This window comes from Siphateles boraxobius, unplaced genomic scaffold, assembly GCF_051911475.1.
Source record: "Siphateles boraxobius isolate OS27281-9 unplaced genomic scaffold, OSU_SipBor_1 46, whole genome shotgun sequence".
Taxonomy (NCBI): domain Eukaryota; kingdom Metazoa; phylum Chordata; class Actinopteri; order Cypriniformes; family Leuciscidae; genus Siphateles; species Siphateles boraxobius.
The window spans coordinates 5,117,978-5,134,826 of NW_027509097.1; the positions used below are offsets into that span (position 1 = coordinate 5,117,978).

The 16,849-nt window shown below is 37.3% G+C and overlaps 1 protein-coding gene and 1 non-coding gene across 4 annotated transcripts; both read right to left on the reverse strand.

The window, feature by feature from the left end:
• Positions 1-2,442: 2,442 nt before the first annotated feature.
• On the reverse strand, positions 2,443-14,416 carry fbxw10 (F-box and WD repeat domain containing 10). 3 transcript variants are annotated; one of them, XM_077200348.1, is made up of 14 exons: positions 13,642-14,416; positions 13,050-13,172; positions 12,015-12,242; positions 11,122-11,249; positions 10,539-10,655; positions 9,900-10,012; positions 9,563-9,766; positions 9,350-9,471; positions 7,601-7,755; positions 6,534-6,676; positions 6,256-6,414; positions 5,923-6,137; positions 4,925-5,122; positions 2,443-4,807 (listed from the first exon to the last, which is right to left on the reverse strand). In XM_077200348.1, exons 1-14 carry the CDS (start codon positions 14,168-14,170, stop codon positions 4,119-4,121), a joined length of 3,123 nt encoding a protein of 1,040 aa, XP_077056463.1. In that variant the 5' UTR covers positions 14,171-14,416; the 3' UTR covers positions 2,443-4,118. The 3 variants fall into 3 exon arrangements, with proteins under 3 accessions (XP_077056463.1, XP_077056462.1, XP_077056461.1); XM_077200347.1 differs by having other exon boundaries at positions 13,050-13,211; XM_077200346.1 differs by having other exon boundaries at positions 13,050-13,223.
• A 986-nt stretch (positions 14,417-15,402) lies between these two features.
• trnag-ccc (transfer RNA glycine (anticodon CCC)) lies at positions 15,403-15,473 on the reverse strand. Its single transcript has one exon. It is a non-coding gene; the product is annotated as a tRNA-Gly (tRNA).
• Between the last annotated feature and the right edge of the window lie 1,376 nt (positions 15,474-16,849).

Sequence of the window (16,849 nt, forward strand, 5' to 3'; positions counted from 1 at the left end):
ACTATGCACACTCACGCTTAGCTTCTCGCTTTAATGGTGATTTCTTTGTTGTGACAATGTGGAGTGTTCTAGAACGAGAACTAAACCTGGAGTGTAGTATGAATTGTTTCAAACTTTTCAAATAAATCTTAACTTTATGTCAATCTTGGCAGAATTTTTCTTACCAAAGAGGCTCACGAAAAAGCATTTTGTGTAGCTGACGGTACATACTGTATATGCAGGCCCACACAGAATCTGAGGTCACATAACCATCCACATGTTTCGGCAGAAGTGAAACCCCACCATCATGCACTACACTGACCCTTTTTTCCTGTTTTTTATATTTTGCCTTATGATAACGCTTTCATCTGCTACCAGTTCCTGCAGTATAAACAGTATGGTGCTAACACCATGGGCTTGATTGCAAAAGACTATATTTGCTATGCTACTGCTGCTGTTGATTATTGCTGCAAAGCAAGTATGAACTTCCTACTGCTTACAGATACACAAACACGCTGCTGTGAGCATGTAAGATGTGCAGCTGCTGCATAAATAGACATACATAGATCCTGTAGAAAATCTAAGCAGGTGGAGCTGGGGGAGGTAGAGGGTTTCAGAGGAACTCTGATAGCGCGCTGCAGGGCTAGCTTACAGCAAACAATGAACCAGACTATTTAAATGTTGAGTAAGAGGCGAATCAGCCATCGATCGCCATGACTGCTTGCAGATTGCATTTATGGAGTCTGTGTCCTCTAGAGTTTCATGACTGAAATATATATATTATATTTAAAGAAATTAATACTAATTCGGCAAGAAAGCATTCAATTGATCAAAGGTGACAGTACTGTATAATATAAATATTTCAATTTCAAATAAATTCTGTTCTTTTAAAACTTTTTATTCTTTAAAAATCATGAAAAAAAGTATCATATCAACATTTAACTCTTTTCAACATTACTAATAAGAAATGTTTCTTCAGCACTAAATCAGCATAATTAGACTGATTTCTAAAGGATCATGTCAGACTGAATATTTATGTAAATGGCTGTTCATAACTCAGATTTAAATTAAATTTAAATAGCATTTTAAATTATATTCGAATAGGAAAAAGTTATATTATATTGTAATATTTCATGAAATTACACACACAGGGAGAGATATAAATATATATTGGGCCTTTGATTTAGCTCATTTAAAAGCTAAGCATAAACTAGTAATCCCCCCCCCCCCCCCCAAATCAGACCTAATTAATGTAGTATGTAGTTACACACTGTTTACCCTCATTCTGTCATGTCTATCCAGCCTGTGGACAGCTCTGTCAAATGTCAACATGGCATGCAAATAAACTGTGGTTTAGGAGTTAAAATATGAACCACCAGGACCTCTGAGCAACCGCCTGCCATGTGCTTCCAACTGCCACCTCCATCTATGCAGCACATTTGCAGCAATGTGATTTGACAGACCATCATGACTACATCCCTCTGCTCTCAGTCAAATGGAGATCACAAGCCCTTCTGTTCATTCATATGCACAGATTCCGCCTTATTGTTTAGCTTTTCAACTAACATCGGAGCTGTTTTATAGAAAGCTGAGCCTTTTTTTCCAGAAACCTCCTTTCCTGCATGCATCCACCCCCCTCACCCCGACGAACCGCCTCAATATGTCCCACCCCAGGTCTCAGAGAGGAACAGGAGGCTTGTGCGCACTCCTGCATGAAGCCTGTCTCTTGTTCACCTTTGCTTTTATTTCATGCTCATTATCTCACCATGGAGCCGGTGACCCTGGACAATAAGGCCGCTACCTGGGGGAACAATGCTGGGTTTTCAGGATTTCGGTCTCCACTGAGAAGGCTTGTAGGAGTGCATTCTACTCCCCCGATTTCAGACACAGTCACTGGATGGAGAGAAAAGAGGGATACGGTAAAGCCTAATTTTCTGCAGATTAAATCTAATTAGCACAAGAGAGCTCCTGAGAGAGGGGACTTCAGAGGTGAGGGGTGATTGCTCTTACTTACAACTCACCCCTCACTCTCCACTGCTTTCACTTGCAGTTTGCTTTCTCCACTGCACTGCTGCACAGCTGTTGAATGCTCAAACAAATCTTCCCTGGAACGGAACCTCATCCACACCCTTCAGTAATGCCCTGAAGGCAACGGTAGAAAGCAGGTGGCAAGTAGAAAGAACTGGTCAGGATGGCCATCAACAGCTGCTGGACAAAAAAAAAACATTGGAATCAAAGGTCCAACTTTGAAAAGTATCATGTAACTAGTTTCTGATCCAAATCACTTTGTAGTTAGACATTAGCCAAACACATTTGCTTTAAATAAGTGAATCAAAGAAAAAGACACTCACCAGCATGTATTGTGAACGAAAGTATCCAAAACGTTTGTTCCATGCTTGATTCCAAGGCTTACCAAAGAACACACTGCATTGTGGTGGAGGCTAAACATATTTCATAGGCAGTATTTATTTGAAACACTTACAATACAGAAATTCCAGATAAATGGAAGTTGATCTCCATGTTGGAGATGTCCTTAATTCATTTTCAATGGGAGAAAGATGGTTAAACAGAGATGACAGTACAGAGGCAGCACTGAAAGCAGCAAAAGTATGACTGCTAATAACACATATTGTGCAAGATAAAAACCTCATGGCTGTGTGTTTCATTGACAAATCAGAAGTGATTTTATTCATATCCATTTAAATTGGCATTTGGCTTTTAAGTTAAAGTGGCAATAAAATGGAAGTATAGCAACAGATCCTTTCTTTAATATTGTGACACCCAAATGAATCAAACTATCAAATAAGGAAAAAAAATTAAGAGCTGGAACTTAGTTCTATCCGTCTGTTGTTGATTGGATGGAGACAGTTGGCTGAAAGCGAGCGTGCAGACGATTGTAAGAATGGGATGGGGTTTAAGCAAACTAAATGATCAGAGGAGTTAGGCATGCAGTATGCCACCAGAGAGAAGTCTTCACAATAAGATGCATTATGAAAATAGATGGCAGGGATTTTCATTTCATGTTGACATAATTCATCATTATTTGACTGGATTACCATTTTGCATTGTTACAAAAGCGAAATGAAGAGAACTGGATGCAACGTGCATATAACTCAGCACTAAAATGCAAACTGCTTATCTTTAGAGTTAGAGAACCTCAACAAATGATGTTCACTTGATGAACATCATTTGTTTGAAGCAGACAGCTTTACATTGCCTGACACTGCCACATAAACTCTACTTTCAACAAATCTTTCAATCTTGAAATAGAACAGCTCCCTAATAAAAATCAGCTAAAGACAAAGAGACTTAAAAAGTTCTGATGGAGATATAAACATTTTTTTCAAAGATCTCTTTACTCACAGTGTGTGGCAAATCTAATTTATTTTATGTCTCTCCAAATCCAGCAAATTATGTTTACACTTCTTGTCAGCATCTCTCATTAATAAGGTAAAAGTCAGAGTGATTGTATATGCATACAAAACTGGTGATAAACTGCCTGAAATAATCAAACGCTCTTAAACAGGCACTTTAAAATATTGTAAAAAGATTATAATGTATAAAGATCCTTTAAAAAAAAAGTAAAGATTCAAAACTATTTCAAATAATGTTCATAATGTTCCGCCCTGAGAGGATCACTTATGATTTATGATTTCGTGGGACACGGTTTAGCTTGTACTTTGCTGCCCCCTATCATCAAAACATGTATACAAAATAAAGCCACAAAAAAAGATGTACTAATAATCTCAAACTGCATAGAAATGAAACATCTATCCATCAAATTATATGTGAGGTCAAAGACTATAACATAAAAATATACAACAAGTAAAAAACACAGATAGGACTGAGAATCCTGTTGGAAAATCCCAATTAAGCCGGTATCTTTGTTTTGGAACTACCTGCTTCTTAGTTAGTTACTTGGACCAGCTGTGTTGTACAACTAAACAACTAGATTTTCCCCCAGGAAATACCAACTTATCAAATTCAAAATAACATTTAAAATATTGTATTATGCTATTATATTATGTTACTTATATAGAGTAAAATATCAACCTGAGCATTCAGTTGTGTCTGGTTAGCTAATAACAAAAGTGTGTCATGCCTTTAGATTTCAGTACCTTCATGAAACCTAGTTTCCTTTACTGATGACAATGGCTGTCCTTGGAAACACTTTTACTTCGGTCATCCCTGCCATGTTTGTGACTCTGCTGCTGTCTGGTACACTCCTGAATGAAAGCGTCCAGTTGCGTGTCCGTCCTCAGCTGAAAGACACCATGCTCCCTGAAGGGGTCTAGCGGGGCCTGATATGAACTGGACTTTTTGGTCATTTTAAAATCTTCATGGCAATGTGTGGGCATGGAAGTTCGCCTCATAAACAATCGCTGTGGAGCCTTGACATCTTCCGGGGAAGTCGTATTCAGAGGGTCAACCTTGTTTGTGCCAGACCGAATTACTTTGAACGATCTCTGGGATTGTTTGGGAAGAGAGTGAGGTGTCAAGCAGGTCTGCCTGGACTTTAACGGGCTCTGAGGGTTGAGGTCAACGCTGTGGGTAGTGAATGGAGCATGGATTTCAGACGTTCTTTTGGTGGTGGTTTGAAATGATGGCTCTCTGGATGAATCAGGTCCCCAAGCATCTCGTACCCTGGCATTCAGCTCCATGTTGGACCTGGCCTTGTCACTGCACAAGCTCTGCTGGGAGCTGCTGGCCCTTAGTAGAACTAGGTCAGGGGTCACCGGGTGGTGAGGACCTCGCTTTCTCACCCTGTCTCGTGCTGCCTTCTCACTCTGGCTGAGTACTGAGTGTTTGGTGCCATAAGTCTTCTTATCTTTAAATAAGGAATCCATTCTCATATTTCATGCATACACTTTCATCTTAAACTATAATTTTCTAATTATGTTCTAGAAAACACCTGCATATCAAATCATTAGGGTTGATCGCTTACCCAAGTTGGTGGTGGCAGTGCTCGGTGTGCGGCTGACTCGGTTTTGAAAGTTCTTATATCCACTGACAGGCCTGCTTGCTGAAAGAACAGATCGGGGCCTGGTGAGACACTCAGATTGTAAGTTGATGGAGATCCTGCTGTGACGATGAGCCTGGAGCTGATTCCACGTCGCCGCCCGTGTGGACTCCTGCTGAGCATCTGAAGGTACCGAAAACAGAAATGTTAAAGTTGGCATAAAATGAAAATTCACCCCATCTAATTTCTAAATGCATGTTGTTGATCTTATTGTGAATGATTCATCCATGTATGTTCTTTTTTTTAAGGTTGACCTTGTAATGTTTAATCAAACCCCAACCCTTTCTTACAAAGGGCAAGCTCACATTCAGATCCACCTTCATCCAATGAACAACCGGTGGATTGAACTAAGTCACTGCTAACCTCAGGCACACAAATGTCACAATATGGAAGAAAAGATCTGCTGCTTCTTAACTTTAAAAGTGACAAAACAGTAGGGGAAGGAGATGGACCACTCATATAAAAATGAGAGAGAGAGAAATAGTAATGCTTAAAGGAGTTGTGACATGGATTTTTTGTATTATTATTGTTTTAATATGTTCTTTGCGGTTTATTTATAATGTTAATAAAGTTTTTTATTTAACTTTATTAACATTATAAAGTTGTTAAAAAAGCTAATAAATATGTAGAAAAACAATTGTTTTCTATCTTCATTCTGACCCTCTGTCTAAAATAAAAATATGTTGAGGGGCGGCTCCTTTAAGGCATGTCAGTAAACACCACTGTTATCATTGGCTAACGTCACTGCATAGAAAACATCAACGGCCACTCCTATTGAACGCGAGTGTTTTGAAAACATTATTTTTTTCAATTCCTTTCACGTATCATAATCTATGATCATAATCCATTGTGAGTCAAGATTAGAAATTTACACTCTGTATATAAATTTGACTGTAGTCTATAGGGCATTTGAAAGGTGGTACCTCGAGAATGCTGCGTACTGGGGGTTGAGAAACTCTTGAAACGGTGAAAACGACTTTTTGGGCTGGGTGAACCTCCTTGAGTCGTCCGTTCAGCAGTCCGAGGCACACTCTCAAGAGAGATCTGGGACCGCTCAAAAAAAGCACTGGCAGAGTAGTCCCAGTGAACCTCAGCGAACTGGAGCATCAGAATACTGCCTCTGGTGTTTACGACCACACTGACAGCATGACAAAAATCTTTTTCAGGTAATATAGCATTACATTACAATAAAGAACAGCATAATTAAATTGTGCTCATATAATTGAGTAATATGCCCGGATACACGGTAAACTGACGTGTTGTGGTGTGTGTGTAGAGAAAGGACAGGGCATTGCTTCATGTTTGTCCTTATAACTCTCAGGCAGTCTCCATTTAAGAAGTTGAAGATCCGGATCTTTCCGTCCATGCAGCCTGTAATGAGCCGCAGGAACAGGAAAGACATGGTCAACACCTCTCTAAAAAAAATAACGGAGAATAGGCAAGAGATCAGATCTTTTATGAAAGTGCACAGTCGTGCTATTAAAAGTTATTGATTAGAATGACCAGCTGTACGGTCACTGATTGGTTTTGTCACTTTGGATGCTGGAAGGTCCTCAGGCATTTTTTGAAGCTACAGTTGGTGCTCCATGCCTTGACCTCCCCATCTGAACCCCCAGAGAGGATATGCCACTGATCGAAGCACAGGCACAGTACTGCACCCTGGTGACCACTGATTTGCTGTAACAAGAAGAGAGTATTCAGGAATTATTATTATTTTTTTACACAATTGCTAGGATACATTTCTCAATATTTAGGTCACATTTTCAAAATTATTCACATAGTGAGCACAGCAGTAGTCTATGTGGGGTAAACTGTGGATCCTTTATCATCGCTTTGGGACAAAATGCATTTAATAGCTACTTCTTTTAAATTATTTATTTACTCAGCCACAAACACTACCAAAACTCTGTGTACATACCTACAGGCCAATTTCCACATATATACTATTTACTAACTTAAGTACAAAACATATTTGTACACACATTTTTGTCAACATTTTGTATACAAAACTGAATAAGACAGCAATTATTTACATTTCTACAGTAATGACATATTGAAATTTATTCTGAATCTAAAATAATAAAATATTATCAAAACAATTAGATGTAGCTACACACCAACACAGGTATTAGTCTTTCAATTTCATTACCATCTATACAAAAATGGAAACTTAGGAATAAATTTGTACTACAATGTAAACATGGACGATAACATAGTGCAGTGAATAGAGTAAACAGTGAAGAGAGTAATTCTTGTTTTGTTAAATACATTTTTACAAAAGAAAACATTACACAATTGTTTCCTGTTGTTAGTGTTTTTAGGTTGTTGTTTTATGCGTGACAGTGTTTGTCGGGTGACAACATTTGCTATTGTTATGGAAGAATGGCTTGACTTGAGACATTGGTAGTTTTAGTGCATTTTGAATATGAGATTAACTGCTGTGCCACGTTGAAAGCTGGTTATGAGACCTTAAATGGGTGAAGAGTTTTGCAAAAGTGGCCTAAGTATTGAGAAATGTGTCCAAACGATTGCACAAAAATATTTTTTTTTGTAAAAACAGATGCTTGTGTTCTGGACAAGATCACTAAGCATCTCTCTCACCCTTGTAAGTGATGCCGTCTCCATGCTCCATACCCTGATCTGACCTCCAGCACAGCTACTGACCACCAGAGTTTCATTACTCTTCACACACATGATTGGTTTAAGGTGTTTAAACTTCAACTTCTCAACACACTTCCCCGTCAGTAGGTTCCACACTGTGATCAATACACACATAGACAAACACTTTTACAAACTATTGGCTTTGGCCTGTTGGTGTAGAGTGCCAGAGTGGCAATTGTGCATCGTTTGGGTCAGAATAAACACACATTCACTAATGGCAGTGTAGGGATGTACCAGCATACAGAAAATACACAACAGATTGGGGTCAATAAGATTTTTTTTTTTTTTGTGATATATTATTACTCTTAGTGAATGTGAATGTGAAATGTGAAATGTGAAATGTGAAGTGAATGTGAAAGTAATGACATTTATAATGTTACAAAATAACTTTTTAAATAAATGCTGTTTTTTAATTTTGTCTTAATCAAACAATCCTGAAAAAAATGTTTATCATGATCTCTACAAAAATATTAAGAAGCACAACCGTTTTCAATCTTGATATGATAATAATAAGACATTTTTCTTAAGCAGCAAATCAGCATATTACAATTTCTGAAGGTTCATTTGACACAGAAGAAAATGTATTTTAAAATGTATTAAAATATAAATATTTTAAATTGTAAGAATATTTCACAGTATTACTGCTTATGTATTTTTGTTCAAATAAACACAGCATAAGAGACTTCTTTCAAAAACATGAAAAAAATCTCACCGACCCCAAACTTTTGAACGGTAGTATATGTTAAGATGGCACATATTTTCCGGAAGTTTTCAAAATATAACTAAATATGCAATTGTCTATTTTCCTTCTTTCAATAATCTATTCAGGCATCAAAAATAAAAATAAATGATATGTTGTTTTAGTTAAAATTGCAGACTGGAGATTAAAATGTATAGATCCAGACCGTTATTAATGCCTGTTCACATCAAAAACAATGATTATAAAGATAACAATTATGAAACGGTGTTGTTAGCATCATTATAGTTGTTTCTTTTGTATCCTCTGTTATTGTTATAGTTGTGGTGTGGACTTCCCTATGCTCATTAAAACAATTATTAAAGTTTTTCTTTTTGTGTGTTTTTTATGGTTTTATAGTTATCATCCTTAGGCCGTGTGTCCACCAAAGCGTTTTTTCACGCAGCTGGCGTAAAATTCCAATTGTTTTCAATGGGAGCGCCGCCATTAAACGCCATGAGCAAGGCGCTGAGCGTGTATTTAACGCTCAAGCACTGAGCGCCCGGCGTTTTTTACTGGTCGCCGAGAGTTGAAAAATGTTCAACTTTGGGTAGAACGCTGCGCTCATCACTGTCACTTTTTACACAGCCGTCCAATCACAGTGGAGGAGGGGCGGGACAAATACCACACGACCAACTGTCACAATATTCTTTCTGTACAACGACGTCAACCAGCAGAGCTAACCGAACAAAATGGATGAAAAATAAATTTTTAGTATGAAACAAAATTATCTGCGAAATCAGTTACAAGTAAACTGTGCTGCGGATATTCTGTATCATAGCAACGAATCGTCTCAACTGAAAAAACGCAGCGCTGCCAAAACGCTCTCAAGCGCCCACAGCTAGGCGTTTTCAGCAGAATGTCCAGCGTTTTCAGCCGGCTAAAAACGCTTTGGTGGACACATGGCCTTAGTGTGAATGCCTTAAGGTATATTACAGGTCACAACCTCCTACCTCTAATTCTACAGTCTTTGGCTCCAGACACCAGTCTATCTCCGTACAAATCCAGGCAGTTTATAGTGCCAAAATGTCCATGAAAAATCATTGTACATACGCCTGTCTTCAGGTTCCAGCACCTTTGAAAAGAGTACAGAAATAAAGCACAACATTCTTTACTGCTGTCTATGATTTTAGTTTGTTAAACGACCATAGTAAAGTCTGACTAACCTGATACTGAGGTCATAGCTGGCGCTGATAACCAGATCTTTCTCTTCACAAACCAGAACTGCTCTTACACTACCTGCATGTCCTTGGATCACTAAAGGAACCTCTTTGGGTGACGCAACATGCAGGAACCTGATGGTACGATCCCTGGAGCCAACCGCCACAAACTGTCCCCCAGCATAATGTATCACTCTACTGGGGTCTTCTCTATATGGAGAAAGTGACAGGAAGTTCTAAAACTTTGATATAATATATAAGAATTCGCTATATTAAATACTTCTATATATTTAATACATTTATTGTAGAGTATTTTCCAACATATTTTCTACAGAAATTCTACCTTTCCAACAGGACCAAGATGTTATACACTCCACAGTACACGTTGCGTTCTTCCATTTGGACTGTCTTAGTTTTAAAGCCTTTGTAGGCAGAATCCAAATCCTGTTCTTGTGTCTACAAACACCAAAAGAGTCAAATCTAAGTAAAGTTTATAATGAAGACTAAAAATATAAATTTCTGTCATGACAACTCTTGGAGTGTTTTGCAAGGTAATGGAAATGACAATGCTAAATATGTTTAGTTTTGGTGGAATAGATATGCTACGCTGCTGCAGAGCAAGTAGGGGACTTGCTACTGCCAATACATACACAACACACTGCTGTGAGCAAGTAAGACTTGCTGCTGCTATACAATTTATAGCATACATGAATTACCAGTAGTAGCAGATCTATACAGGTGGAGCTGGGGCAGTTGAGGGTTTCTGAAAGTGTGCTGCAAACTGCTACATCAAATGCTGACCAACTATTTGAAAGCAGCAAGCTCATTGGCTGTCGATACAGCAGAAACCAATAAGCTGTACCCTATATAATATGATGTGATTGCAAACAGATTGACTTAAGGAACAGCCAGTGCCATTTAGAGTTTCATGAAAGAACGTTGTATATATGTATATGCAGAGTGCAAAAAGTGGCTTTTTTACCTGATTATGTTTGGGGAAATATTCTCCATGCTGAAACTGCTTGTGCCCTTCACTGATGGGCACTAAAACTTCACAGATCTTAGCATAAACCGGGTTGACCTTAGATGTTGAGTTACCCTGAAAATGCATACAAATGATCAGAACTGTAACATTTAGAACAAAGTTATATGAAATACTTTCATGTGACAAAAACACAGACAGATTATTATGAAAGTAACCAAATGAACACACTCACAATATTACCGGTAGTATGTTTTATCCTAAGCTACGTATAGTGCATTGAAGGTATAGAATTGATCAGTTGACTGTGTGTTCCCTGGAAATCGAATCCATGCATTTGCCATTGCTAACACCAAACACCAAATGGTGTTACCATGTTGTTTACCAACTGAACTGCAGGTTATACTGTGACATATTTGATATCTTTGAGATAACAAAATAAACTATATGTGTGTGTGTGTGTGTGTGTGTGTGTGTGTGTGTGTGTGTGTGTGTGTGTGTGTGTGTGTGTGTGTGTGTGTGTGTGTGTGTGTGTGTGTGTGTGTGTGTGTGTGTGTGTGTGATTTTTGACATGATGTATTACTTGCAAAATCATGGCCTGTTTCTCAACATTCTTCTTTACTTCCACCTCAGTTAAGATCTCATCAGTTAGCCATTGCCAGTGCTTGGACACACACCTGCAGTTGTACAGTGAGACCTTATCCAAAAGCCCTAGAAGTGTAAATGACAACAAAAAAATAGGTTAAAAAATACTAATACAGATACACAGTATATTATGCCTGTATAAATGAATATTTAGGTATGTCACTATTTTTAGGTTTATAATGATAATGCATATTTGCATAATGATTATTTAAGTGAAGTTCCTAAATGGCATTTCGGGAGGAGTGAACCCATATAATCTTTCATTTAACTGCCAGAGCATGTAAGAATTGTATGGCAATTAAAAACTAAAAAAAATTCTAAATTATTTATAGATCTGTTGAAAAGAAATTGGTTGCCATGACTGTGATTTAGGTTCAGTTGCTAGGTCTTGTACATTCTATCTAGATAAAGTATCTGTTTGAGTCAACCTAACCCTCTTGTCCACAGGCAATAAAGTTGTCTCCATAGCAGCACAAAACTAGACTATTTCACAGGTCTGAAAAGAACAACACAGTGATGCTTACAAATGACATGAACTAAGCATGCACTCATTATAACGACGAGTGAAACAAAGCATCTGAATTCATAAGAACCAGTCAAGCTTAACTTATAACACATGAGAAAGAGAAAAGAAAGAGAGGGAGGCCATTGTTTCTGTTTTGAAAAAAAAAAAAGTTATTTATTTTGTTTCACTTTTTTATTGCTGGGAACAGTGACATACATGCAGAATTAATGTTAGAATTTAGTCCAAAACTAATCTGTTTATACTTAATTCTCATGTTAAGTTTAAACAGTCAACTCTTCATAGACAAGTGGGAAAACTAGACTTACCCAAAATTATCTTTGCAATGCCGACTGGCAGTCTTCGGATAAAATCTTTATGACGGCTGACCCCTGACAGAGATTTTGAAGACCTGGGGACGACGGTGAGGGCAGGATCAGGACCATCAGAATTGTCGGAATCTGAATCTCTGCTTTTTCGTTTGTTCCAGGGGTCTAAATTCTGCATGTCCAGCTCAACCTCATGATAGATACTCTTGAGAGATTTGGCATCCTTTACTGTATAACAAATGGGTGACTTGAATAAATCCAACCACTTACAAATATAAATGTAATTTACTTTTAATTTAATTTACTTTTTTAAATAAATATAAAATATCCAATAATTTATGGAAAAAGTCAAGGTGCTCATTTGGGAGTTACACTTGTGGAAACCGAAATGTAACTTTTTCCCCCCAGTAACATAAATGTAATATTATTTTTGTTCAATAATATTTTTAATTTTGTATTTTGAGAGAATTGTATAGTACTAATTAATATTTATGCAATAATTATAAATTTTTTTCCCCATTAAAAATAATACAAAATATTTTTTGTGTTTACGTGTCTGTGTGTGTGTGTGTGTGTGTGTGTGTGTGTGTGTGTGTGTGTGTGTGTGTGTGTGTGTGTGTGTGTGTGTCTGTGTGTGTGTTTTGCACTCTTGATGTTTTAGAGATTCGCCACTTCACTGTTGTGTGATTTTTTTCTGCAACGTGGCTGATTTGTAGATTGTACACAAAAAAATTACCTGCATTTGTGCCTATTTCCCATTAATTTCCTATGCCGGTCATTTCGGACCACGAAGACCACAAGTGTGACTTTTTACGACCACTTTTTTTTGCTGTATTTTTGATTCAATGCAGCCTTGGTGAGCATAAGAGACTTCAAAAACTTTCAAAAATCTTACCCACTTCAAACTTTTGAACGGTATTATATTATCATCAGCAGAATCATGGCTTGGTTTCAATAATATATATAAAAATATTTACTTTTTAACATCCTTTTTTTTTTAAATCCAATCACTTATGCAAAGAGCTCACTACTTACTCCGTTCTGAGTGCTCCTGTTTTAAGACATCTGTCTGACTGCCCTGGTGAGCTTCTCGAGGCAGATCAGCTGGCTCATATGAAGTACATGCTTTGATGAGAAGATTCAGATCCGTATGGTCATCTGAATGGTAGGAGATGCGTGACTCTGTAACTGAGAGATCTACAAAAATATCTATAATTCTATCATTATTTACACACTGATTTTCTTTCTTCTGCTGAACACAAAAGAAGATATTTTGAATAATGTCGGATGCCAAACTGTTTTTGGTTACTGACATTCTTCAAAATATCTTCTTTTGTGTTCTGCAGAAGTAGTTGTGAACAAGTAACTTAACGTTAGTGGTGAACAAGTTGAGGGTGAGTAAATTATGACAGAATATTAATTTTAGGGTGAACTGTCCCTTTAAAAACCTTCAATGTATTTGATAAGAACTGTTTACAGAGCTGAAGTATTGTGGTACTTCATCTACAAGCATTGATAGATTAATGTATTATATACGTGCCATTTACTACAATGCTTTTTGTTTACATGTGATTATTGTGATGCCTTTTATTATGATCATTGTTCAGTTGGTGATGTGAATTCTTACCAGCATTGCTGAATTGAAGAAATTTGTCTTTCTCCCAAACAATCAGGATATGCACCAAATTGGCCAACATGTGCAAAAGAGGGGTGTCACATAAAGACAAGAGCCCCAGCACATACTTGGACTTGGTCCAGTCTGGACTCTTCCTAAACCATTCCCAGGTTTCCAACATGTCCATTCCAAGCCGTTTTGTGTCCAGAGCTCCATCCATCCTCCATATGGTGTCCTCGGGTTTGCTGGGCAGGGCTCTGGATCTGGAATAGGTGAAATCTTTCCCAGATGTCACTTGTAAAACACTCTGAAGATGCTCCAGGATTTGAAGATTGTGGCACCGCACCAGGATACCAGTGAGAAACCTCCTCTGAGATGCTCCTCCAGTCTTATTCACCCACTGGGTGTAGTGGTGCAGTTTCTGAGAGAGGACACACGACTGACAGCGACCACAAATGTTGAAATCCTCACCCTTTTTTTTACAAGACCATTCGAGCACTGAGTCTCCAGCTTCTCTCCTTAAACATTTGACTTCAGTCATCTTAATAGTCTAGAAATGTGCAGATCCATTAAAATGTGTGGGTTTTAAAACACGAAATAGGTAAGCAATTATAAATAATGAATGATTCGATCCACTAAACTGCCTCAAACTTCAGTTACACCCTCATAGTCACTTCAAGCAAACTTACGACGCTTGTTGCCGAGCAACAACATAAGCACTTCAGTTCACAATGACATCCTACAAGCTAACTGTTAACATTTAAGAGACGTTTTTTTTATCCAAACAAAAGAAATGTAAGACGGTAAAGTTAGCCACAACGCTCTAAAGTTGTAGCAATGCTAGCAGTTTCAACAGTGCACTGAGCCCAGTAAAACCTAATTGTTTAATTTAGTTTCCGTTGAGAGATTATTTGTCGATGATGACTGTAACGTTAACGTTATGTGAAGAGTCTGTGTCTGAATATGAAAGGTCATCTTGTTAATTATGCAACAATATATAATATATGGTATTTGATGGTGGCTAGCAGAACCTATGATTCATCCCAGTAAGGCGAATCTTTTCTTTTGTATCCCCTTTCCCTTCACTAAAATAGATCCATTCAGAATCGTTCAGAAATACGCCATCAGGTGACGAGGCATTAAGAGTGACTCATTGAACCCTTCACTCAACCGATTCGTTACAAAACACCGATCCGATCGAACACGATTTAACTTTTATTACAATTCTGCTAAGACCATGGAATAGTCTTTCCTTAAAAAATGTTAAATCACATGTAATTAACTCAAATGTGTATGGTCATCGGTAATTTTACAAACTTTTCCAATCCAGCTCGTTGATGAACGATGTCTCATGTGCGGCTCCGAGTTTAGATTCAAAATACCGACTGTTCAAAAAAGGGTGCGTACTGCGTACCGGTATTGATTCAGTAGATCTAACCAATAAAATGCCCACTCATAGCGGCCACGCGCTTTAACAAGCGAAGACACCGACCGTTTGTATTCGTAAACGAAACTTTAGAAAAACAAGCGGGACATAAATCTATTTAATAGAAAATAGACTACAGCAGCAAGCACCAGAAAGTACAGATATGTTGTTGTTGTGTTTTAATACTTAATACTTTTTTAATACTGGTTATACAACCAGGCCTGGCAAGTTCTGAAGTTTGCACAGGAATTATTGCACTTTATCAAGAGCCTCTTTAATATTATAGTTGAGTGGGACAATATCTTGTAGCCTAACATTTGTGAATTAATTCGAGGATTAATAAATAGTGCGCCGCCCGGGAATCGAACCCGGGTCGCAAGAATGGGAATCTTGCATGATACCACTACACCAGCGGCGCATAGTGATAATGGGTCAATACGACGGAGAGAGTCCCCCTTTCCAGTGAGTCCACATTTCTATTCAATCAGGAATATATACTTTATTTATAAACATAAAAAAACCAACTCAATGAACAAGACAACATGCAATATGAATTTCAGTCCGTCTACAACATGCAATACAGTAACATGCAAAACATGTACTACTACCACTACTACTGCACATTCAGGATGGAGAGATAAACATGAAATATAAAAATATACATGGTTTTGCTTTGGCATTTACTAAAGATTATTTTAAAATCAAACTGAATAATAAATAAACTGTCAAACTTTTACGCCTGGTTTTATCTTTAACTTTATTTGTGTTGTTTTTGTATCGTGTTGTCCAGGGTACAAATTCGCATCTTTCTCAACACCAGAAGTTCTTCATAATGACCGCATGATGCCGCTATAACTCTTCGCACCGCATTGCAATCTGCAACCATTGTGGAAGTTATATTATATTATATTATTATATTATATTATATTATATTATATTATATTATATTATATTATATTATATTATATTATATTATATTATATTATATTGAGATTTACAATTGTAAATGAAGGAAGGGACAATGTGTTTTTGTGATATTTTCCCATATACGTACAAATGCAATTTGAAATTATATGTTGGTAGAATCAATAAATAATATTAATGACTAATATTTTCTTAACACTTACATCACAATTTTTCCTGCAGATAATTGAGCCTAACTGAAATAGCAAGCTATCTGTATGCAAAACTATGCTTAACAAAACAAATGCAATTATGCCTCCCTTGGAAATTGTAAAGCATTTGTTCCCTTTAGTGTAGATAATGCAGATGTTTTTTTTTTTGCCAGTTTTTTTCAGTAGAGACTGAAATAACTTGGACCATTTATGGAAAAAAATGGGGATTCTTTTTCCTTTTTCTTCCCTTTATTTGCTTTTAGGATTTAAATCTACATATAGTCATGATATGCTCAGATTAATGAGCATTGTCTTTATTTTGAAAAACACATTCTCCCACTGATTCTTTCCAACATAGAGTTTGGTACATGTTAGATTCCACACCTTTGTTGCTTTGCGGTCTGAAGCTTTTTCCTCTCCTAATGCAAATCAGTGGTGTTCTCCAATACAACTGAATGTTATCTGCTAATATTCACCAGAACGTATCACACACCGCAAGGAACATTCACGTCAAATGCTGCAAAGTTAGTGTGCTACAGCTACAGACGGGTGACAAACTACAGAATGTCAAACCATGGAAAATATGAGAGCAGAGCATCCTGTTTGAACTGCACTGTGGTGGTTTAAATAGAGACTAAATATGTAAAGATAAAGAGTGAGTGGCATAGAGATGTGCATG